The sequence below is a fragment of the Engystomops pustulosus genome, chromosome 1, assembly GCF_040894005.1.
Source record: "Engystomops pustulosus chromosome 1, aEngPut4.maternal, whole genome shotgun sequence".
Taxonomy (NCBI): Eukaryota; Metazoa; Chordata; class Amphibia; order Anura; family Leptodactylidae; genus Engystomops; species Engystomops pustulosus.
The window spans coordinates 90,194,096-90,221,233 of NC_092411.1; the positions used below are offsets into that span (position 1 = coordinate 90,194,096).

At 37.8% G+C, this 27,138-nt stretch overlaps 1 protein-coding gene across 1 annotated transcript in view; it reads left to right on the top strand.

Annotated features, from left to right (window-relative positions):
• Window positions 1–8,901: 8,901 nt before the first annotated feature.
• The window catches only part of LOC140127002 (sodium-dependent serotonin transporter-like), a 48,350-nt gene continuing 30,113 nt past the window's right edge, over window positions 8,902–27,138 (top strand). Inside the window, exons 1-4 of the mRNA XM_072147138.1 lie at window positions 8,902–9,142; window positions 20,823–20,957; window positions 22,628–22,847; window positions 25,316–25,454. Coding sequence (XP_072003239.1) covers window positions 8,929–9,142; window positions 20,823–20,957; window positions 22,628–22,847; window positions 25,316–25,454 — 708 coding nt within the window. The 5' untranslated portion in view covers window positions 8,902–8,928. The remainder of the gene's footprint in view (window positions 9,143–20,822; window positions 20,958–22,627; window positions 22,848–25,315; window positions 25,455–27,138) is intronic.

A 27,138-nucleotide genomic window follows, 5' to 3' on the forward strand; every position in this document is an offset into this window, starting at 1 on the left:
TAAAAAAGTAAAGTTAAACATTAGAATAAAAAATAAATAAATAAAAATATAAGCCCCTAAAATGTCATTTTCCTATACAAAAACTTAATAAAGTATAAAAAACACATATACAAAAAAACCCCCACATATTTGGTATTGTCGTGTCCATAACAATCTGTATAATAAAACAGAAACAAAAGTTACTGGGCCCCCACGCTAAACCCTGGGGGAAAAAAACCCCAAATATGTTTAAATATTAATTTATATCGTTAAAAAGTGCTCTAAAAAGTGATTTAAAAAATGTTGCACAACCTAAAATAATACCACTAAAAAGAACAACTCTTTTTGCAAAAAATAAGCCCTTAACCAGATTAGTCAGCTGAAAAATAAAACTTATGCTTTTGAGTAGATGTTGCTAAAATGAACAAGATTTTCTCCAAATTAGTCTTTATTCAGTAAAATTTAATAAAATTTTGCATCTCTAGTTGGTGCTCTCCCTGTATCGGCTTTTAAGGTGGATGGCCATGTCTTGGTAGAGTACCAGTTGAATGATGTATTAAATTTACTTTATACTACAAAAATACTTGATACTGTATGTATTTAATGACATATAATATCAATAAAATACATTTAAAATTGTGTCTGACATTTAAAGGAAATTTACTATAGGGATTACCCCTTCCAGACAGCAGCTGCATTGCGTTTTTCACAAATTCAGGGATGTAGGAATAAAGTTTAATGCTTCAATAAGCAAATTGATTTCTAAGGCTACTGGGGTAGAGAAGTAGCCTAAGACATCTCCAGGGGCAAAGGCTACTCCGTACCCCCAGTAGCCACTAGTGACCAGCCTTTACCCGTTCTAGCCTGTCTCCAGCATCATTTGAGCCCTGCGCAAGTGCAGTAGCTCACTGCTGGCATGCCGAATGCAGTCGAAGGGGAGCTACTGGGTATGCGCATAGCTTCCAAGCAACAGGCGCATTGACGGAGAGCTCAAACTTTGCCGGAGACAGGCTGCAGCAGCTGTATCCCTGAATTAGTGAAAAACGGGCTGCTGCCCGGACTGGGAATATACCATGTGAAATCTCTCAGAAAGCAGATTCCCCATGGTAGATTTCCTTTAAAATGGAGTAAAAGTTCAAGGGGTATTAATTCTTTTGCAATCCAATGCAGTTCACCAACAAGGTGTCTATAAATGTACTTTCAATACCATTTGGTTTATGTATCTTGCACCTAAATGCCAATTTTTAGATAGGTAGGTGAGTGGGTCTACCATCGATAACTAGAACTTGGGTCCCTTATCTGCCCTTATTACTGGAGCAGTAGGCAAACATGGTCTTCCTATCTGTTTATATGTCTAGAATTTGTTCTCTATTCTTCTTCTTTTCAGTACCTATTTACTCTGCACCTGTGCTCACTATGGGAACTAGAGGAGGAGGGGGCAAGGGAGCTTGACTGCAGACAGAGAGCAGTGTATGTGCATTTGTGGGGTAGAGGCTTAGAAGAATGTTGCAGCACCAGGCAGTTGTAACTAACCTTGTAGTGGGGGATGTGTCCAGCAGCAGAGCCCGTCTTATGCATAAGTTTCAAAACTGGACTTAGCTTCAAAACTGTATGAAAAAAACCTGAATAGGGAAACACATTTTAAGGCCTTGTAATAAAATATGTAAGGTGTCACAGTTTTTGCTTTATTATTTTATTTTATTTCAAGCAAATCTTTCTTTCTTTCTTTCTGCTTGCCAACAGTTGTTTGCAGAAAATGTTTGACTCTAACAGTATAGTGTCATAATACTTTTTGTTTTACCTAAAGAATATTAAATAAATCTACAATCAAAATCCATCATGATAAACCAGGGTTACTCATAGATTTAGGCACCATAACCAAGGTAATCTTCTTATATTTGTTATCCATGGCATTTTTCCTTTTAAAATAAACGTTTAAAATTATGCTAATGAGCCAGAAGGGCTACCCTACCCCCTTTGCAATCTGGCATTACAGTCTGCTACACTGTCTCACACTCCCCCTGTTCCCTCAGCACTTGTGCAATGAGCAGGAAGTGCTAGCTCCACAAGTGGTAGCTTTTGGCTTGGCCTATATACAGTACATGTAGCTTACAGGGAGGAAAAAGTCTCTAGCACCAATAGTAGAGGCAGGATCATAGTGCCCACCAGCATCCCATTTGTAGAAATAAAATGGACAGTAACTCCTCCAGTGTTAAGAACTATATACAACTGTACTGTACAAGTGTCTTTAAGTTATCCTAAAAGAGCAATTGCTACACACCTTCTTTTTTGTCTCCCCGTTGTCTGGTCCATCTGCACCTCAGCATCATCAAGGGCCATCTTGGTGCACCACAAGGTGACACCACCACTTTCTCCCTACAGCTTGTTGTCTAGAGCTCAGCGCTATACAGCCAGTAGAGAGAGGCTTAAACACCTACAAGCAACATCATCTCTTATATCCCTCTTCCACACCCTGGCACACTGCATTTGTATAAGTTACGTCTTCATATATATGTAGGAATATAAAATACAAGCAAAAAAGTTCAAAGTTCAGCTTACCTTCTGGTCGATTCACCCCCAGAGCTCGGATCAAAAAACCCCACGGACTCATGATCCTACATTATTATGACGCTATACTGTTAGAGTCAAACATTTTCTGCAAACAACTGTTGGCAAGCAGTTTCAAAAGAAAGATTTGCTTGAAATAAAATAAGATAATAAAGCAAAAACTGTGATAGTGAGCACAGGTGTAGAGTAAATAGGTACTGAAAAAATTAAGCTTGCATAAGTGAAGCGCGTAGGTCGTTCTCCTAAGATGCCGTGTCATGTATATCTATACACATTGCCATGAAATATGCTTTTATTGGAACATAATAAAGAAAGAAGTTTATGGATAACAGTCTCCTGAAGCGCTGGTAATTCTTCTAAGAACATGTTGGAATGTAGTTTGCTTTCGAATGTTTGGAGCTATAGGTGCCATAAGTGGTTCTTTTACATTTGATGATGCTGAAAATAATCAAATAACTTTGAGTGCATAGTGCTGTGTTTGCTGCTTTGCTTCATGTTTGTAATTATAATGGGCATGTTGTTTGATGATAATTCCCCAACCTGCAATGTGTTTCAATTAAAATCTGACTAGAGAAGCAACTTCAGCAGCATGAAAGATCCTGTATATATATTTCCTGTTATTTAAGCAATTTATACCCTACAGCACTAAAATGGCAAATCTTAAAAATGTTCAAAGTCTTTTACGGTGCGAATTACTGTTATACAATGTCCAGTGTAAGTGACACAAAAATTGGCAGAGCTTTTACTCCCTCCATGATATCTATATGTCTGTGGACGGTTTTGGTTATGTCTGTTTTGGTGGGGTTTTGTAATAAAACACAGTATTTCAAACATTTGTAGATTTTCAAACATTTTAAGTCATCCTGTAAAGACAAAACCACCACTTTGTTAAAACATGAATAATAATATAGATTGTAAACTATTTAATTAACTATAGTCAGAGTTGTCAGTGAGTCCACACGGCCCTGGGGGAAAATTCCCTATGGGGCCCCCTCCCATTATACCTAGAATAACTTGAAAAAAGTCCTGGACCGACCAATGGCACACCCCCTAATTTGTGTGGCATGGAGGCTAGCGCAGCAAGCGGTGCAGACACTTCTTAAATATCTGTGCAAGCCGTTTTAGCCTAGAAGAATGTGCACAGTCCGACAAAAGTGCGGCGCAGAGCCCTTAGTAAATGTGCCCCAGTATGTATACAACAGACGTACACACATATAGGATATCCATAATTCAGACATATATAGATACAAATGTATAATGCAGAAAGGAGTAGTGTCAGTTTGACATCATCCATATATACATATATGTGCGTATATGTATATATTATACATATTTATGTGTATATCCCTGTATTATACATATGTGTGCCTATATAATACTGTATGTATATATAATATATCTGTATATGAATGAATAACACATATAAGTTGTGTTATAATGTGGTAATGTAGTAACATTTGTTGCATAGGCTATGTTCTCAACACCGCTAGTGGTGTTTGCTAGGCCTCTTGCCACAAGTGAGTCCAATACGACCAAGTTGTGTTGACCAATCTTGTACTCGCTGGAATGTCTGGCTTAAACGCTCAGAGACCGGAACTGAACAAAGAATTTCAATTTGAGCCTGACACCAAGACAAGCACAGGATGAGAGTCAGTCGAATCAGACTTGCTCATGGGCAGTAGGCTTAAGGGGTCATAAAACATTGGCGTTGATGCTCAGCTTCCGTTGCGCATCCTTTGCGCTGCAGATTTGCAAAACCAAGGGAGAGGGCTCTTGGCAAAAACGAGGAAACTATTCAAAAGGTAAATCTAGCAAAAAAGGGTGGGCATGTGTAAAAAAAAAATAGGAGGTACTTGACAAAGAGAAGGGAAGCACTTGGAGAAAGGATGGAACTTGGCCAAAATAATGGCCACTTGGGCTCATATAGTGGATATAGCTACCTTGGAAAGTCCAGTAATCTGCCCATGATAGGGCAGACTTCTTTCACGTTATTCTAGGTACAATGGGAGGGGGCCCATAGAGAATTTTTCCCCGGGGCCCAGTGGCTCTGAGTATCAGAGCATGCGCAGGATTATACATTGAGAGTCTCAGGCCCAACTCTTCCTACGGGCCCGGTCACAGTTGCACCACCCTGTGGCTGCAATTATTACGCCCCTTTAGTACAGCATTAAAACATTTTATTTTCTGGTCGCTGCATTATAAAACTGATGGAGAAAGCTGCATAATGCATATTGATTTCTTAATACATACATACTATATATCCTATATATCAGAAAGTGGAGTTTTGTTTACAGAAAAAAAAACTACTACTGTGCAAAATAGGAAAGGCAAGATTTACTTTAGAACCAAATTGGGCATAGGAAATAGACAGGGGATGAGAAGCAATCAGAGAAGGAACTCAGTTGCAAGGGATCAAAGTAGCCCTTACTCCTAGAAATTATTTCATACCCCATGTTTTTCTATGTACAGTTTGAAAAAATCAGCAGTAAAACATTCAATTATCTATTGATAACTTTCTGGAACAGGTAAAAGGGGAATTGTAGAACAAACTGAAAATATGCAGTATTATGTTATTTTATGAAGGATGTTATTATTAATGAAAAGAAGTCCCCTTCAATGACACATTTATTGCATTAATTAAGATTTTATCTTATCACACTTTACTGTAATTACTATTTGCATATTACATAGACTATACTAAATCACGTTGACACTACTTTCAATACGTCAATTTGTGACTGATTTTCATTTTAGATTAAGGGTTAAAAAAGCACAGTAAGCTATTTTATTTGTTAGTAAATCTCAGGTGAAGACCAGCTCTGTGCGGCCAATACCTTCAGTTCTTTATTGCTGTGCCAGAATTTGGGTACAGAAGTGTCCCCACAGAAGTAGGGACAGGAAAAGTAATTGATGCATTCTTGATGTGACTGATTGATGCCCTCCTTTGATGACTGGTAACTAAATTTGTCTTGATTTTTCCTGCACCTTTCCCACAACATTACATAGAATCGACACATCAGAGTTAAATTCTCAATGGATTTTTTCTTTCAATGGATTTTGCTGTTACTGAAATGGTGTTTACCTCCTTAACTGCCGTGATTAATGATGGGACCCCGTCTGCCATGACATCTATCAGCACCCCACAATCACAATGCAGAGGTGCTGATGGTAAAGGAGCCCCTTACCATTTGTATGCCACTACCCGTGTTAATAGGAATATAAATGGTTAAATGGCCGATTATCAGTGTTTACTGCCAGAACCGGAGCTTGTCAGTCTGTCAATAACCAATTCCTGCTGTGATCAAATCAGACACAGCATCTCTGCCTGTAGGATCACCCATTGTAACTGTAACGTCCAAATACAGCGACAGTTGTGCTTTTGACATGCAGTTAAAGAAAATGTTCTGCTATGGTAGCAGTATGTTTTCCCGCAATGAAAATTCTTTTTAAATTACCTACTCATCAGTGTTCGTGGCTTGGTAGGCCAAATTCGGACAAAAACACTCCTCAATTTACAGGAGTTACAATTTACAAATCGTTATATTTACTCTGTTAATGTGTTTTGGGTTGAACGCGTCTGATTGTGGAAATGTAATGTAGAATAAATAAAGGTATTACAAACGTATCAATGCCTGGTCTGATCTGATGTGCCTAGAAACATACAGATCAGTATCAAATCCCCTCTTTTCATTCCTGCTTGCTCGGCATGAGCACCTCAGGGAAACTTTCCTTTAAGGAAAGGAGCCCACAAAAATATTTATTTATTCAAACTGACACAGAAAATATTCTCATAACAAGAATTTCATTGCCAAGATTGACTAGAGACCTCGGGCAAGTAGTTTTGATTTTACTCATGAAATAGATTTTATTTTAACTGATATTTTAAATTGTTAGTGTGTTAGTGTTATTATGATAATTATCTTCCCATTTATTACAAATTCCTTTTCTTTTTTTACAGTACATTTCTTTCACAAAAATCTGTAGCCTAAGTAGTAATGTAATGTATTTGACTTATTGGACTACAATACCATACATAAATTAAAGGAAAACTATGAGTAGCTATAAGCCAAATTAAAGTACACATACTCACCTAACATCCTCTTCATATTGATCCTGGCGCTTGTCTTCTTTAATCTTGACACACTGAGATCCCCTGAAAAAAAAGACTTATAAAAACAGACTGGAGCACCGGACATCGCGTTCTATTGCTCTGGCCTGCTTTTTTTTCAGGTGATCCCAGCATGTCAAGATTAAGGAAGACAAGCGCCAGGATCAAGAAGATAAAGGTAAAGAAGATGTTAGGTGAGTTTGTGTAGTTTAATTCGGCTTACAGGTACTAGTAGTTTTCCTTTAACTCCTTAAGGGCGCAGCCATTTTGTAGCTTAAGGCTCAGCCTGATTTTTGGATTCTGACTTGCGTTGCTTTATATGGTTATAACTTTTGAACACTGTTACTTATCAAAGCGATTCTGAGTTTGTTTTTTACCCACATGTTGTACTTCATTTTAAAGGTAAAGTTGATAAGTTTTGCATTTATTTACAAAAAAAAAGAAAGAAATGGTGATTTTTTTGAAAATTCAAAATCATTACGTTTTCAGTCAGATAGATTTAAGTTGTTAAATAACATTTCCCATATGTCTACTTTACATTTTCAGCATTTTTGAAATGTCTGGATAATTTATTTTGATGTCATGCGGCTTACAAATTGAACATCGATTTTCCGTATTTTCAGAATTGACTATTTTGGGGATAAATCCCGTTTTGAATGAAATTTTACATATTTAGCGTCAATAACCCCCTATATAACCAACCCCTATATAACCAACCCATTTTCAAATCTGAACCCCTCAAGCTATCAGAAACAGCTTTTAGGTATCTAGGTATCTTCATAGTAATGAAATCAAAATGGAGGTGAAATTTAGAATCTTTCAGGCACTGCCTTCAGGCATCTCTGGGGTCCGATCAGGATGCCATAGCAACATAGGAAAGACCCCCCCCCCAAGGCATGTTAGATGCCGCGATCCCGCTGGTCCCGCTGGTTAGCACCCGCGATTGGAGCTCACTGGGGTGCTATATGTTACAGCCGGCACCCCGTGCACCCCGTGTCAGTTCAGCTCAGATCTTGAGCTGAACCAGCATCAGCTCAGCGTCCGATAAGTCACCGCGCTCAGCGCTGAGCGTTAACAGGTTAAAGAAGTTGTCTCTGAATTAAAATCTTAATAGATATGGCTGGGGGAAGGGGGGTATAATAAATCATTAATGTCTTAGACTCACAGAATATAGTAAAATCAATGAGAAATGCATGTTTTGATAAAAAGCATTATTTCTGTTTTTTCAGAGAATTTCAACAATGTTTCTAATATCAGTACAGGCGGTCCCCTACTTAAGAACACCTGACTTACATACGACCCCTAGTTACAAACGGACCTCTGGATTTTGGTAATTTACTGTACTTTAGCCCTAGGATACAATAAATAGCTATAACAGTTACCAATGGTGTCTGTATTTAAGATTTATTGTTACTGCTGGTTCTTATGACAATCCAACATTTTTCAAATCCAATTGTCACAGAGACCAAAAAATTTTTGACTGAGGATACAATGATTCTGACTTACATACAAACTCAACTTAAGAACAAACCTACACAACCTATCTTGTATGTAACCCGGGGACTGTCTGTATATTGAAAATGTACAATTTTATTTGTTTTTATTCTGTTTTTATAATTAGGGCCAATATAGTTTGGTAGGTTCCCTGCTATGTAGGGATGCACGGAATGTGAAATCCCACATGCTTGCTTTGAAAACCCAGCAGCAACAAACAAGTTTCTACCTACTGTAATATGTCTTTAATTGAGCTTTAACGATAGATGTCCCAACACATTCTGCCTATTGCAAATTCATAATTTAATCATCATCATTCCCTACCTTTTTATACTGAAGGAACAACTTATTGAACAGTATACATAATAAAACGTCCCAAGGGACTTATGACAAAGCCTACGTAACGCAATTAGGCATGTACATGTAATGTACTGTATCTGGCAGCAGCTATGATTAATTTTATATTTTCACAAGACAATTTATTAACTTATAGTCTGCTGCATTATACTGTTCATCTACATTTTGCAAATTAACATTTGGTGGAAAATGTTTATTAAAAAACAAAACAAATAAGTAGATGTCAAAAGGCTACAGTATATCACTCCTCATTTACAATGAACTCTCAACACTGTGGAACTGGCACTTTGAAGGTGGAGAATCCACTTTGTGTTGTACACTCCTCTTTTACTTCTCCCCCCACCTTCATGTCAACAGCCTTAAGAACCTATCCCTTACACTCAATCCAGCTGAAATCCTGTCTGGTTCACAAGAGTGGCAGCATGTCAGAGCAGAACTCCACAGCTCCTCCAGAAAAGCATCCCAAACATGATGCAGTTCCACCCAACAATAATACTCTACCCTGTTCAATTTCTCAAACGGATTCAAGGGATAAATGGAGTAAAAAAATGGACTTTCTACTATCAGTGATTGGATTTGCAGTTGACTTAGGAAATGTGTGGAGGTTTCCATATATCTGCTATCAAAATGGTGGAGGTAGGTTATACATTTGTTTCTTTAATTTATTAAAGTAGGTATTCGATTTATAAAGTAAACAATAGCTTTGTAAAGAATTTTTTTTTTTTGTAATTACTGTTTGCTTGGCTTCAACTTTAAATTACAAGACCACTAATTTAATCATTTTAATACAAAACCTATAATTATATAGTATTGATATATTAATAGTATTCCCAATACTATATATTCATTGTATTGTTCCTTTAAAAGAATAATTTATACTTGAATTGCATAGATTTACATTTACTTTTTTATATAATACATAAGTTTTAGTTCTACTTCAAGTTTTAGTTGTTACTACAACATGAACACATATTAACTAAATAGAATTTAGCTTTAAATATGAAAAAGCTGTGGTATAACAAAATGTTAACATCCATGTTATAACCACTAGATACAGACCTTTAGTGTAGCTTTGCCACCCATATTCTTGCTAATACTGTACAGTCTTTCTTATTTGTTAATTGTAAGCATTATTATAGCTTCTGTTGCAACTGTTGCTACCCTAGTTATTGCCTTCTTTTTTTCTTAATTTTTCTTGTCTGTCTGTCTTAAGATGCTCTTCAGTATCAGCTAGGAGCATAAAAATATATATGTAAATCTGTCTGTCCATGATGAGAAAGAAAAGTGTAGTTTTCTCTTTACTTTTAGGTGTCCTTCTTCATGAGGACTTAAAGTAACTTGTGTTGCATTCATTCTGTTGTTTACAGCTGAATAATTTTCCAAACTGTGCCATGATAGTATACTGTCTAAGTCTACATTTACACGGCCGTACGGCTGACATATATAAGTCCCCCATTAACAGCAATGGGTGCATGGCGCCGTGCGTGAGCGGTACAGTGCCGCACGCGTACCGTTCCGTAGCTGGGAAAAAGATAGGACATGTCCTATCTTTTCCCCTTATACGACGCCATGCACCACTTATCACTATGGAGAGGGGTGGGGTGAACAGCGCTCCTTCTCTTGTGGGCGCCGACGTATGCCCGCCGTGCTACTTTAATTCCCAGCATCAAATGTTTTTCCATGTATATATATCGTTTAGACTATTAGACTATTATGACGATTATTTTTTTTTTTTTTTAAAGTAAATGTTGTGTTCATCCTTATGGTAAGCAGAAAATGAATGTTACTTTTATAATAAATCACAGGCACAACATTTTTTTTCTAATGATCTATGACATAATTCAAATGTATGAGCATAAATATGTCACATTAAAAGTGGCATTTTAGCGGAGTCTGTGACTGTCTCATTCATTTGAAAGGAAATCCAAGAGCTTGCTCCCGAAACAACCCAATTTAGATAAATTGGACTGATGTTAAGTTGCAGAAACATTTGCAGCAACATCTGCTGACTATCAATGCACCCTTTCATTTATTTGCTATATCAAATAACATATTCAGAATATGGATGCTTATAGTTGGGTTAATTTTCTCCAAGAACACAACTAAAGGCACAGCCCCAATATGTAAAAGAGCTGTCCATGGTGCTTAAGAAGCATGCAAATACTCATATGTGACAACAGATAGAATATTCATGAATTTGGCATTAGGAACACTTTCTATAGAATTGTCTTCATCAGAAAAAAGAATCATGGCTCACTTTGAAGTAAGTGCATACAAAAAGATAATACAGTGTTATAATTACATAGTTTGACAGTTTTATAACTTGGCTTTTATTATATTCCATTAAAAATGTACTCATTTGTAATTAACATATTTTCAAAGTATGGGATATTATATGTGCTTTGTAAAAGTAGAACAATAATTTTCTACATTTGGCTACTTCACATTATATATAGTTTTTATAATTTGAGGATATTATGCTGCTTTGTTAGTCCATTAGTTTAGAAAATGTACTAAAATCATAAAAAACTCTTGTTGCAATGTTTCTTTAACCCCTTACGCACACATGGACGTAATCGTATCGCATAAGAGTTTTCTACGATCACGAGTGTTAACCCCTTACACTCCATCGTCAAGCATGACTGTGAAGTGTAAGGGTGTTCTCCCGAAGAATCGGATCCCTGGTGCTGCTTAGCAGCGATCCGCCCCTCTTCAGGGGATGCCCGGGCTGCTCGATGTCCCTGGCAGTCAGACCCCTTCTGGGCCTGAATGCATACTGTCTGCACATGCATTAACAGTGTATTAGAGCATCACTGGTTCAAGCAGAAGTTTGTATACAGTAAAAAAAAGTAAAGAAAAAGTTTAAAAAATTAAAATATATAAATAAAATATAAAATGCAACTGGCACCCTTCTGTAAGTCAAACATGGCCATGGGGCTTTTGACATGGATCAAATACCCCCTCGGTGTGTTTACCTTGGGGATCCAATCCTCCGCTGGCAGCCCCGTATGTCTGCGTTCTCTTCAGGGAAAAAAATGTTAAAACAATAAATAAAAGTTTTTTTTTATGAAATTAAATAATAAAAGAAAGTGAAAGTCCCCAAAACACCACAATACCCTATACACAACTAATAAAGTACAAAAACAGTAAATCACTAAAAAACCCACGTGTTTGGTATTGCCTTAAATCACAATTGGACCCACTTGGTGAATGCTGTGAAAAAAACCCCCAAAAACGTACCAAAAATGTACCTTCTTTTTTAAGTCGCGTTAAAAAAAATGTTGTAAAAAGTGATCAGAAAAAGTTACAAGCACCAAAATGGTACCACTGAAAAGAACAACTTGTCACGCAAAAAATAGGCCCACAACCAGCTCTGTCACCCACAAAATACTAAAGTTATGCTAAATACTAAAGTTATGCTAATACTAAAGTTAATACTAAAGCTTCAAAAATGGCGATACTAAAACCGTAATCGCAGTGATCCATAGAATAAAGATTATATATTCCCGACATGCGCTGTAATAGAACAGTGCAGCAGGAAGTGACTTGCCAACATGGTTCAGACACAGTGATTGGGGTAAGGTGGTGACTGTTCCTGACAGCCACCCATCCTGCCCCGTGGACCGGAGGGTTTTTTTTTTGCCTTCCTCCCTCACTTCATGATCGCAGCTATTAGCTAATCAATACAGAACAAGCAATAGCAGCAATTTTACTTATGATGTCAGTAATACCAATCACTATGGCTGTGCACACGGAGATCAGGGCAGGGGCAGGGCAGCTGTTCCTGATGGCCATAGATTTGCCTCGCAGTCCAGAGGGGTTCGCTGCCTCGCTCTGTCCATATTTGCCGATATTGGGTGGCCGATCCAGACTAGCCAATAGCAGCAATATTCGTCACAGCGCTTGGGTGAATGAGAGCATCAATTATTAGTGGAAGGGGCCATGTCTGGTGGCTTCATGCTATCTCCCAGAGGTTTTTGATTGACCAATCTGTGCACCCGCTACCATTTGTATGTGGATAACTTTAATCCCAGCATTCCACTGTTCAAATCCCTCAGTTCCAGAGGTTCTGTAGCATGTGGCGGCACTGTATGCAAAAACCAGAGGCCTGGATCTCTTATTAGTAAAGGGGGACATCAAGGCGCTCAGCAATCAGAACATGGTTTTGATCAAGTATAAGGACAAAAGCTATGTCCTTGTTCTGACCACAATTCTTGGGAACTCCAGCCCCCTCACTCCTGCACAAGGTACCACCACGGCAGCCGCTAAGCCAGACGGCATCCTGGATTACAATAAATATATGGGTGGGTTTGATCTGTCAGAAACCGAAGAAAAAAAACGCTGGCCGTTTACATTGTACGCATGATGCTGTACAACTCTTACATGCTGTTCCAATGTACAGGTTATGCCGTATCATTTCTCCATTTTCAAGAGTCGGATATTAAGGAACTAATATTTGGATAATAAGGACAGGGTCCAGTACCTCTGGATTAGATGTCCTGTTTAGCCAGGACAGCATTTTCCCAGTGAATTCCGCTGCTTCTAAAGGAAGGACTCAGAAAAGAGTCTGTTCCAGGTGGGGTTAGGAAGGACACTACATACTACTACGAGACCTAAGAGAACTCCAGTGATAAAATAGTTGGTCCCCAGATATATTCCACCTCCTAGAAAACATAATGCATTCACCATTCACGTCCAACCTTTGTTGTGAATTAATTTCGGTAAAAGGAATTATAATAAAAACTGTTAGGTCAAATTGATCACAATACCCCTCAATTATTTCATTGCGGAATGTAGTTTGCAAACTAGGGTCACTTATTTTTTTTTATTTAGGTTTTCTATTTCCCCTCCAAGCCTATGGATTTGTCAGCAGATCCTTTATAATTCTCCAAGTTCTTTATTTATTGATTATTATTATTTATTTATATTCCAAGTGCTTTGTCATTCCGGAGCCTTCTTGTATTTTCTGGCTAATGTTTAGGATCACATGTAGGGTCTTTCTCACGTAATCAGAGAGCTGATATTTTACAGTGGCACAAACTGGGCGTCACATAATGGGCACCGCACTTTCCAGAAAAAATAGCAATTTCCATATTTAGCATCCATTGCACGTCATATTTGGAAACCACCATTACGTGCACAATGTTCATTTCACCATGTGTATTACACTACACCACATATTATACCACACCACATATTACACCATGCTAAATTCTCCGGATGAGAATGCTTCCTGACACCTTTAAAGGATTTCTGTCAAATTTGGCTTCTAAAAGACAAACATCCCTCTTTTCCTCTACTGTGTGCCCATACAACATTTTATATGCACATGTGGGCTACCTCTACACTTGGGAGAAATAGTTTTATACATTTTTGGGGATTAATTAATTTTTTCATCCCTTTTGGCTATAAAAACAGGGGTAAAAGTGACTTTTATAGGAAAATCTTCACTGTTTTCCTTTTTAGGAATCAAACACCCTTATGGAACTTACACCTTGGTAAATTCTCCAAGGGGTGTATTTTCATAAATGGTGTCACTTGTTGGTGTTCCCCTATGTTTTGGTACCACTCTCCAAATGCAGCCTGACACATTTAAAGGATATCTGTCAACAACATTTGATATGCACATGTGAGGCAATTCTACACTTGGGAGAAATAGTTATATACATGTTTGGGGGTTATTTCACCTATTATCCGGCTTTGCACTTGCACTTAGAAGCACCACTAAAAAGATGGTGAACTCTGTCGGACCTGAGCGGGGAAGCGACACATTCATGATATCGGGCACACGATCTTAGTGAATCGCACATTAAGTGCAGAGATGCTACTTACCTTGTGTTCCCACTATCCCAGTCATTCAGTTGTACCTGCAACTCCTCATTAGGCTCCTAGGTAGAATGACTCCACATCTAATTGCCTGTTACAGCTTGTATTGTCTTCTATAAACTATATACCGGAACCCTCTCTACATGACTCAATCCTTTTCCATTATGTCTGTGTGTAAGTTCCAGGGTACTGCCAGCAGAGATGCAGAAGGAGCAGATGTCAGTGATGATATTCCCTGGCTGGAAATGGGATGGGAAGGGACCTTTTATTACGCATCTTCCAAGCTGAAAGCAATGGACGACCAGGCCCATATTGAGTGACATCTTGTTCCTTGTTTATGCTGGGACTAGCATGAGGAAACCACAGACTGAAAAGCTGTGAAAGACCCATGTGCATAAACCCCTCCAGATATGTATAATTAGAATGTGCCCACTCCCTTTATGTGAGATCTATTTACCTGATAAAGACAGATCTAGGAAAAAGGTTTTTTCGTGGTCCTAAGAAAACTGTGAGTTGAATTTGTTTGGCCCAACAGCTATCACTGCCAACTACCCCATAAAAATGCATACTTTATCAATGTACATGTGTTCTCAGTGGAGAAAGGGGAATAAACTGTTATTAGAAAAATCTATTGTGTTGTTGTATAAATATATACAATACTATTTAGGCTTCACGCAGATGAACATATGCTGCAGTAGTACCACAATCCAGGCGCAACATATCGGCAACGTACTGTGCACAATGCACGTCTTTGGCGGCCATACGCAAGCTGCCGACTTGCAGCAAGCATACAGTCACCATGTAAATCTATGTGCATGGGGTCTTATTAATTCTGAATGAGAATAATGGTCATATCATCTTAGTAGTATTTTGGACAAGTTAGTCAGGAGACATAGGCCTAATCCCCTTATCTGCACCAAGAATGAAAATAGTTTTTGGTGAAAAATGCCAAATTGCACTCCTATTAGTTTCAGGTACAAATGGGCAGTATATTTAATTTACTTTAATAGAAGAAATGTGTGGCCTTAAATTTAGTAGGGTAATGCAAATCCCAAATTAAATTAACACATTAAGTAAGTTTGATATAAAATATTTGATTATTATTCTATTGGATTAACAATTTTAATGTCTCATATTTTTAGATTTTTTTATGTCAAGTTTAATATTTTATTTGAGCTTTAGTTAAAGCAATGACTTTGGCATGACCTAAATTCATTAATTACAATAATTACGAAAAAAAACATTGCATTGCATTGCACATTTTTATGTACATATTTTGCAACCTACTTCATACCAATCCATTTATATTTCCCTGATGTGCCTTAGGCACACGTTAAATAATCCCAGATGTAAATGCACATATCATAATCCCATACTTTTAATTGCTACTTTGTTATTAATTATGTACAGTAAGTCTATTAAATATTTACACAGGACACAGAGACAAAAGCACAAATTTGTGCATATCTGTTCACATAGTTTCCTTGTGTACTTATTCACTTCAAAGTTGTTTAAAACCTAGGGAATAAACCTATTTGTTGTTAAAAGGTTTTGATGATATTAAATAAAATTTTTAAAAATACATAAGCAATCATAAAAGTTTATACTCTACATACAACACATGCTTGGTGTGAAGAAATAAACTGTGGGAGAAATAAATAGAAAATGGAAGACATACAAGACCACTTATAATCTCTCACGGGCTCCATACAATATCTCATCCCGTGAGTTCAAAATGATCACAAGAACTGTTAGCAAAAATCCCAGAACCACACGGGGGACCTCGTGAATGACTTGCAGATAGCTGGGACTAAGATAACAAAGGCTACTGTCAGTAACACACTGTGGTGCCAGGAACTCAGATTCTGCAGTGCCAGAATGTTCTAGATGTTCTAGAGAACATTTGGATGTTTCAGAAGAGTATTGTCCTATGGTCAGATAGTACCAAAGAAGAATTGTTTGGTAGAAACACAACTTGTCATGTTTGGAGGAGAGTAGATGCTGAGTTGCATCTAAAGAACACCATACCTACTGTGAAGAATGGGGGTGACAACATGATGCTTCCTCCTTACATCAGCAAGTGCATTGAAGATGAAACGTGGCTGGGTCTTTTAACATGACAATAATTCCAAGCACACCACCAGGGCAACCGAGGAGTAAGACGCATTTGATGGCCCTGGAGTGCCCTAGCTAGTTTCCAGATCTCTACCCCATAGAAAACCTTTGGTGTGAGTATGTGTTGCCCAGCAACAGCTCCAAAACATCACTGCTCTAGAGAAGATCTACATGAAGGAATGGGCCAACATACCAGCAAGTGTGTGCCAACCTTCTGCAGACTTAAAGAAAATGTTTCAACTCTGTCATTGCCAACAAAGGACATATAATAAAGTATTGAGATGAACTTTTGCTACTTTCTTCCCACCATAATTTGCAAATACATCCTTTAAAATGTCAGGATGAGTGGGGTAGCTGATAAGTAGAAAGTGATGAGTGGTAAGTATTTTTATCATTAACATGATGGGAAACATGAGCTATACGTTTTATGCTGATGTGTAGATGCAAGGCCTATCATTGTTATTTCTGACTAGAGATTCAATGTAATGTCATCTGTTTCTTGTTGGCCAGTGTTGGTCCTTTTTTCCCTAATAATATACAAATAACAGCCTAATGTCTATGTGAAAAATGTCTAAAACTTTAATAATAAATAAACAGTTAAATAGAAGAAAAATCACTCAATGTGATTTTCTGGATTTGTTATCTCATTTTGTCCCTAATAGTTGAGGTCTACCTATGATGTCAATTATAGGCCTCTTTTATCTTTTTAAGTGGGAGAACTTGCACAATTGGTGGCCGACTTAATACTTTTTCTCCCCACTGTACATGTATATGAATATATTTACTCTCTCTTTCGCTCTATGTATAAATTAGGGGTGCACAATACATCAAACCTCTATACTGTTTTGATACTTTCAGTATGGAAACAGTTTGATATTAGGATTATGTGAATTTCAAAATCGACATCTTGTACTGTTTAACTATGGCAGTGCAGTGTGCAACATATAGTTCATGAAGTGGACAGGACAGCTGGATTTTGAGAAACTTGATTTCTGTGTGGCCATCTCTAGCTCCTTGTGTAGGGTCTCTAGAGAATGTATTGAGCAGGGTGTATTGAATGTGGTCTTACTTTTCCTCCCGTTAGTGTACTGCACGCCATATACATTAAGATGCTCCAGCCCGGAGTACAGGAGAGAGGAGAAGGTTGTAATTCACTGCCTCTTCACACACTCATGACAATTTTTTCCCCTTAGTTAACGTAATTGGTATGGATTACAGGATAGAAAAGTGATCACAGGGACAGTCTGGTGAGGTATCAGCTGCGCTGTATAAAGAGCAACTAAGAATTTTAGGGCCACTTAGAAATTTCCTTATTTTTGAAAGAAAAGCACATTTTCTTTCAATTAAGCTAACATTAAATTAATTATAAATACATTCTGTTATTGTGGAAAATAACTATTCTTGCTGAAAACATCTGGTTTTTATGCAATATCTACATAGGTGTTTGTAGGCCCATTTCCAACAACCACTATACCAGTTGTTTTATGCTACATTGTGTTTTCTAACTGTGTAAGAAGGCTAATGGATGTTTAGAAAACCCAAAAGTACCCTTGTTCAAGTATACTAGCACAGCTAAAAACTGTTTGACTGATTAGAGAAGCTATAAAACTGACCTTTGGTTGATCTGGTTGAGAATCTGCATCACAATTTTTTTGTTCTATAAAACGCTCACTATGGCGAGAAAAAAGAACTTTCATGTACTTCTAATTCTTAGAAATGAAGACCATTCCATGTGAGAAATTGCCAAGAAACTGAATATTTCCTAAAATGGTGTGTACTACTCCCTTCAGAGGAGAGCAAAAATGGGCTCTAACCAAAGAAGAAAGAGAAGTGGGAGGCCCCAATGCACAACTAAGCAACCAGACAAGTACATTAGAGTCTTTAGTTTGAGAAGCTGACACCTCACAGGTCCTTAATTGGCAGCTTCATTAAATAGTACCCGCCAAACTCTACAGTGAAGAGGTTACTGCAGGATGCTGGCCTTCAGGGCAGGGTGGCAAAGAAAAAGCCTGGCTAATAAAAGTAAAAGATTAATATGGGCAAAAGAACACATACATTGGACAGAGGAAGATTGGAAAAAATGTTATGAACAGACCAATTTAAGTTTGAGGTGTTGAGGATCACACAGAAGAACATTTGTGAGATGCAGAACAACTGAAGAGATGCTGGAAGAGTGGATGGCGCTATCTGTCAAGCACTGTGGAGGTAATGTGATGATCTGGGATTGGGACAAAGTGGGAGATTTATACAAGGTCAAAGGGAATTTGAACACCATGCCTTACCCTGTGGAAAGGGCTTGATTGGGGCCAATTTCATCCTACTACAGGATAATGACCCAAAGCACACCTCCAAATTATGCATGAAGTATTTAGGGTAGAAGCAGACATCTGGTATTATCTGTAATGGAGTGGCCAGGAAGCAGCTTGACCATCAAGTCCCCATCAAGCCAATCCAACTTCTGGAAACATGAAAATTTCTCCAGATTACCTCAGCAGATTAAGAGCTAGAATGCCAAAGGTATTCGAGGGATCATTCTTTGATGGAAGCAAAGTTTGAAGGAGAAAGCTATTATTTCAAATTAAAATAAAATATCTTAAACCTTGTTAATGTTTGGACTATATTTTCTATTAATTTTGCTACTCATTTGAAAAATAAAAGTATGGGTTTTCCATGAAAAAATTGTCTATGTGACCCGAAACCTACTGTACCTAATGTACCTGTTCTACCTGTAGCTAGCTCCTCCTTGCTCCAGTGCTGTTCACTCGACTCTACGACCCAGGCGATGCTGCTGTTATTTCTAAGGCAACAGCATCTTGGTCATAGAGAGGAGTGGATGCCTAGCAGCGATGGTTCCTCGGTCACACAAAGGATGCAAGCAGCAGTAACATTACTGCCTGCGTCCAGTGATCTGTGGTGTGTCTGAGACGCAGACACACAAATCAAGCAAATTCTTTGTTTGAGAATGGCTGCATAGAGTCAGCCGAAACGTCGCTGTTTCCACTTGTGAAATAAAAAAACACTTATTCCATGGAGTGCTGCTCGTCTGTCTTTTTCTCTTGGAGTTCCAGGGATTTTGGAGTCAGACCCCATCGAGCTTGCACCCACTTTGGATTCCAATCCGTTATCTCACTGTGCCGCCCTTTCTTGTTTGCTGAGATCCAAGACAAAAAATAAACAGATCAGCTTTTACCATGTACAATACACTGTCAGCTAACCCCCCGAAATAAATAAATTAAAACATGTATATAAACCTTAAGGTCATTAACCCCTTAAAAACCCAGTCATTTTCCATTTTTGCTCCTCACATTCTGAATGCCCTAATTTTTTTTATAATTCAGTTGAGAGAGGTGCATGAGGGCTTGTTAGTACCACTTAATATTCCATACAGTGTACTGAAAGGATGGGAAAAACTTCCAAATGCAGTACAATTGACACACATGCAGTTGCATCATTTTCTTAAGGGCTTTCAATTTTCTTTTGGTCAGTATAATCATGGAGATACCAAATGAAACAAAATGAATACCTGAGATACACAACACTGAGGAATGAACAAAATATACAGACAGACAAGTGCAGTAGGGTAAAACCGGGTCAAAACCAAGATGGCAACAAAGGTACAATATCGTATAGCAATAGAATGGTTGGTAGGCAAAGCAGAAGTCAACTACACAGGATAGAAAAACAACAAGATTGCAACGATACAGAGAGAGTGAACAACCAGCACTCTATTAAAGGTCTGGTCAGAATATAAGGAAGCAATGGACACCGTCTTCAGCCGTCCATCACTTAAACCACAGCTGCACACAGAACTACCTAAAACGCATACCCAGCTTTACCCAAGGAAAGATCCTGAAAGGCAGCAGTGAATCACAGGCAGCTCTGGGTGTGGTTTTCAAGCACAGCAGCCTGAAACCTGATCCCATTCAGAACATTTTACGACTGTTCATATATATATGAAGGGAGTCTTGTGGAGATTACCTCACTCTTCCAAAATGCAATTTAAGTGCCGCAGTTGCATTTGAAGCCAAACTTTAAAGAGTAACCATCATTTTAGATTATTTTTTAAAATACTTCATTGACCTCTTGACGTTCACTCCACATTAGTTAATGGGCTGTGAAGGTGGTTTCATATTCGCGTTTTTTTTTCCACATCAGTGATTTTTCACCAAATCCATTTTGGCTTACGGACATACATCAATGCTAAGCTTCTTATTTCAAATGAACATCTCTCATCTATTATACTCAGCACTAATTACTTGTTGAACAATACATATAATAGCTACCATCTTAAATATATGTCTCATATTTAGTTAATATATGCTTATTTAAAGTAAGGTAATTTCTTAGTGATATTGACATTGTATTATCTTTCCAGGAGCATTTTTGATTCCATACACCATTATGGCTCTATTTGGTGGTGTACCTCTCTTCTTCATGGAATTGGTTTTAGGACAGTTTCACAGAACAGGTGCTATCTCAATATGGAAACGCATATGTCCCATTTTCAAAGGTAAAAAGTACCTAGTACGTATACTTATTATATAGTACATTCTGCTAATTCCATTGTACACACAGGTCATTTAGTGTGACATATTGTGTAGCTGTAGATGATACTCACAGTCCTGGATGAAACTGTACAATTGGCATCCATAGCCTTTGTGATAAAAAGGTCAAGTTTTAGAAAAATAAAGTAAATAGGACCTTTCCTAGTCATTGTTCTTAAGGTGTTCCTAAGACTTAAAGGGGTTTGCATTCTTTTACTTAGGTATGTTGCCATGTGCCTTTACTGCCTTGCACATAATCCCTGAATGCTCCTTAACTTATTAAGGCAGGATCAAGGATTGGAAGCCAAGCATACTTACATGCTGGTAAGTGCCCCATCTGGCATGATCTCTCTTCTTTTAGCTCCTTATGCTGTTGTTTTTACAAAAAAGGCCTTTACAATTATGCAAATGAGCCTGAGGGGAACCTCCAGGATCAATTAACAGCTATTGAGCCCAGAGCCCCTCATAAGCATATTTTAAAGACTTTTTACGGAAAAACAAGGGCATAAGAAGCTAAAAGAAGAGAGGATCCTTCCAGAGGGGACACACACCACGCGTTTCAAGGACATATTGTCCTCTTCATCTGGTCCTTTAACATAATACACTGGAAGCGAATATGGTCTAGACGTATGTTGTTAGGATAGCAGGGAGCTGGAATAGCGATATTACCTGCTACGGTGGTAGAGCCAGAGCACGGGGAAACGTCCCTTGTAATTGATGAGGGATAAACGTAACTGGCGGTAGATAAGAGAATCAATGCCAGCTAGCCGAAGGTAGTGTCGCTGGTTCTGTCAATGTGCACTTCCACAAAGTTGATGCAAGGGCTGCATGTACGGGCTGTGTTAGAAGTGAAGAGGTAAATCAGAAAAGCCAAACTATGCATGCCCAGCAAATACATTATAGTCACTTGGAGATGGGGGGGGGGGGGGGTAGGGCAATAAAGCACTTTTTTTGGACTGTGCCCTATCCGTAAATGGGAAAATGGCTAACACAGGTGTGTTGCACGCGACCCTTTTTGGCGCAACTGTGCTGGCTTCCATGCTACACAATTTAGGGTCGTACCACCGGGCGATCCGATTGATTCAGACTCAGCGCGGGATTTAACTTTCAAATTTTGTTGCAAGCCCTAGACCTAACATGCACCACGAAAAAGATGGTGAACTCTGGTGGACCTAAGCAGCGAAGTCACACTTTCATGATATCCGGTGCACAATCTTAGTGAACTCCGGTGAGGGGGGTAAGAAAATGTGCCCTGACATGTTTACAGTAGCTAGCAGCAGTTTAAGTTTTATTATTTTATAATATACGTTCCTCTTTTACTAATTGCTGGCTTGGAAGCAAAAACATGGAGCAAAATCTGCAGTAAAAACTCCAAGCTCTATTCCTTGACCTTAAACTCTATTGGGGGGTTTTATCACCAGTTTTTCTCTTTTAAAGACTTTTTTGTTTCAGTGGAGTCTTTTTTGGCTCAAAGAGTAGTACAAGAAAAGTTGTAATAAATCCTGCCCTATGTGTCTTATACATCAAATCAGTATCAGCTATAATATTTTATAGAAGATTTTATATAAATTTCGTCAGCAAATTTAGGGGATTTCTTTTTTGTACATTATCATAACCAATACTTATTTGTTTGTAGGCATTGGATTTGCTATATGCATCATTGGATTGTATGTGTCCTTCTACTACAACACAATAATTGCATGGGCTTTGTACTATTTCTACTCCTCTTTTTCCACAACATTGCCATGGATAAGTTGTGACAACCCCTGGAATACAGCAAATTGCACTAATTACTTTGGAAAGAGCAACATCACTTGGACAAATTACTCAAAGTCCCCAGCTGAAGAGTTTTATACGTAAGTGCATGTAAGTGGACTTAACTTAGATGATCTAGAATGTTTAATTCTATTCTGTCTGTTAATAAATGACTGATTGACCACAACCATTTGTAAAAATGTATACAGGCTGCTGTACTCATGTATCCGTTTGTAGATTGTATATACAGTACTGTTGCTATACTGATATATCAGCTTGTAGATTCATCTTCACTACAAAGGAAAGTTTGCTTGCTGTGTTAAAAACATACATAAAAATGTCGCAAGTTTGAGATCTTATGACTATATGTGTACATTTTCTTAACAAAGTTCATCAATTAACGTGATGCTGGTAAGGTCCAAATAAAATGCATGCTGCAACTGTTAAATATTCCACTGTTAAAAAATGACTAAAGTTCTATGTACAATATGGACTGTGAGCTTTAACAAGAGTCTATACACCCAATGCTATCTGTTGTCCTTATAAAATAAACACAAACATTTAGAGCATGTGACATGCTTAGATACTGCCACATGAGTACCCTTGCTGATCATGAGAAACAGCCTACAGTCTGAAATCTTTACACATGCATCAGCCCTGAACCCAATAAACAATATACTCCTATTATAAATATTAATTCATCAAGCATAGAGCACCCATATAGTAGCCTCATACAGTTGTGCATAATACATTTGCTAAACACATACTATAAATAAATCCACCACAGGTGATGTTTTGTATTTGTGTTTCTTAAAGGTATTATGGGTATTCCCACCTGGGAATTTACATTTAATGTAATTAATTTGGCATATGTAAACATTTCTTCAATTGGATGTTATTAAAAAAAATTTCCTGTGTGAACATAATTTCTCATAAATGTAGCCATGTTGTCCTTTAGAAACGAGAAAGCTTCCTCAGATACGACCACCTCACATTTTGGCAGCAGTGGCCAGACATGCGCTATTGAGCTCTGCCTGACCACTTGACTTCAGCAATCATGGACGGTTGTGGGTTATGCGGTAACTCCCAGACATTTCATATATAAACATCCTTTGTGTCTTTGTGCAATCACTCCAGCAGAGGTGGTCGTATCCAAGGAGCCAGCCTTGTTTCTAAGGGATCATATGAATACATTTATGAGAAATTATCTTCACACAGTTACATTTTTTAATAATATCTAATTGAAGAAATGTATATATATGGCAGATTAATGAAATTGAATGTGAATGCCAATAAGAGAATACCCCTTTAAGTTTCTTTTATCTTATCAATCATCCCTGACCACCATGATAACTTCTACTGACCACAACTCATCTCTCCAGATGTTGCTGTCTCCCTTAAAAGCATAAGATGTTAATATTCCCAAGAAAATTGTGGAAAAAAATCTTTGAGAAATACATTTTTTTTGTTTAAAATTGGTTTTATGCTTGCATCATTTGGCCTGGCAAATGGTGTGTGAATGCTTTTTATCTCCCTTTTTTCATTCCTTGATTTTTCCATCTAGAGATAATGCACCAAATACTGTATATACTTGTGTATAAGCCGAGTTTTTCAGCACAAAAAATGTGGCAGGCTATTTACCAGAGGGGGCTGGCAGGCTATATACTACAGGGGGCTGGCTGGCTTTATACTACTGGGTTCTGGCTATATACTGGGAGGCTGTGACCAATGCACTTCCCGCCCGCAGCTTATACTCGAGTCAATAGTTTTTCCCAGTTTTTGGAAGTAAAATTAGGAGCCTCAGCTTACACTCGGGTCAGCTTATACTTGGGTATATACAGTAAATGCTTACATTTATAAACATTTTCTATGCTTCAAGTCCACTGTAAAAAAATATTATATATTGTTGTTCTGTGTATCTGTTTAATTTACCTGCGCTTTTTTTAGTATAAAATTTCTATTTGTCCTTTGCTTCCCATGCTTCCCAGTGCACTAAAGAGTAATTTAGCCCACACATACAGTAATCCTGCCTAATTATTTCCCCACACAGTAATACAACTACCCATTTCAGCAAAAACTGCCTTGTTTAGTATGCAATGAGAACCCTAATCTCTCTTGCTTAGTGGTAGTTCTTTTGAATAATGTTGAAACCTCTTAGTTATGACTAATGTAATTTGGTGCTCCTGATCAGTAGTCGTGTCCCTTAACATCCAGACCAGCTAATGGTACCCCCAGTCAGTAACAATTCCCCTATATTTCCCCTTGCTCAGCAATATTGTACCAATATTATTCTACTTCAATTATGCACTTTCTGATGTCTATATTTTGGGAGTCACCCTGGAAATATGTTCCCACTTTGGCAAACATATTTTAAAATTTCTGGATCATTATAGTATCTGCACATCAAGGATGCAAGTGAAGATCAAAGTGGCAACCAAGAAAAATTGAGCACCAGGCCAAAAATATAAGACTTGTTCCCCAGAAACATTGTGTTAGACCTTTTGCCAACACTTGAGCCAATTGTTTCCATTGTACATTTTACTCATTGTGTATCATCCCTTTCTTGCAGGAGGCACGTACTGGGCATACATGAAGCAGATGGTTTAGACTATGTTGGTGGATTGCGGTGGGAGCTCCTTATCTGTCTATTTCTTATCTTCACTATAGTTTACTTCAGTTTGTGGAAAGGAGTGAAGACATCTGGAAAGGTAAGTAATATAAGTAACAACTTCTTCAAAGTTAAAAATAAAACACTTAAAATAAACATTAACAATAAACACTGTGAATAAACCTTATGTGAACAAACAAATTCCACTCTGTAATTTTTTTTATTAACAAAAAACTAGTCCAAAAAGCAGAAGTGTGAAAAGCATGTCAAAATTAGGACGAGATAAATGAGACGTAGTAGCTAAGTGTTTCTTAGAAAATGTACCCGATAAACTGAACAGCAGGTGGTGTGACTGCCACAATAAAAGCAGTAGTTTGGAAGTTTTTATGTGAAGTAATTCATACATTTGTTAAGACTATGCCAATAAGAAAAAAACAGAAAAATTATTTTATAGAAGTAATTGTTGGAGCCCATCAATCTGCAAATGGTTATACAGTTGAGGTCTATTATACAACAAGAAAAATAATAAAATAACTTCAGGTCTTAGGTAGTATGTTAAATGTTCATGTACACTGGAGATCAAAATTAAAGAACATCACACAATTTCCTAAATGCCAATGTAATTGTGTAGTCCCATATGATTATATCCTAACATGAATGCAATAGCATTTTAAGCTTATTTCATAAATTGTTCTATAGCACAGAATAAAATGTAAGAGATAATTCTACACTGAACACTGATAAAATTAATCTGGCACCTGGTGCTAATTTCCTTAATTATCTGATAAACCCAATTTAACTAGTGCCTAACTTTCCATTTTGCACTGACTTTGAAAAAATGGTGTGTCATTCCGAAGTGACTGAAACCCTCCAGCTGCAGGTGGTTGAGATAAAGGCCAAAGGGGTGACCCTATCAGCCATAGCAAGAGAATTTAGTCATTTCAAGTCTAAGATTTCTAGAATATTGCATCTTTACAACATCAGAAAATCATTCAAGTCTCCCAAGAAGGCTGGTTACCTTTGAAAGACAAATACATCAGAGGACAGGATAATGCAGAGAATCTCCATAGGTAATTGTTACAACATTGCAGCTGGAACTGCTGCAATGAATAGGGTAAGGGTCTGTCTTGTCATACAGTCTCACAATTTTTAAGAGCATTTGGACTGAAAGCCCACTCTGCAGTGACCAAACTTCTCATTAGCAGAAAGAATCAAAAGGCTAGACTCACCTTTGCGGAGGAAAATGCTGTGTGGACAGAGAAGTAGTCCATTCTTTCTTCATTCAATCAGCCAGCAATGTTCATGCAGGACAATGCCTTCTGTCATGCAGCAAAATGTAAAGCAGAAAGCATTGAAGCAATGAAATGGCCAGCCAGTCCTGATCTTAATCCGACATAGGACCTCTGAGAAAATCCTTGATGACAAAGTTATGGTTAAGAAATCCAAAACAGTTGCAGAACTGTTGAATAAACTGAAAGAAGAGTGGACCAAAGTCATACCACAGCATTGTGAGAGACTAGTGAAGTCCTGGGGTCACACATGTGCTGGTCAGTCAAAGCAAAAAAAGCCTGTGCACTTCCTACTGATTGATGACTGTTGCAACCTTCAGAAAATGGAATTGCAATGTATCTCTGTGCTACAGTTATTAGTCTTCTCTTTTTTGCAAAATAAAGATTTTATCTTGATATACTTTGGTAATTTTGTAAAACACTGTTCGAGTGGCATAGTGTACCCCTAACAAAAAATCCATCAAATGTTGATCAATGGAGATTACATTATTTCTG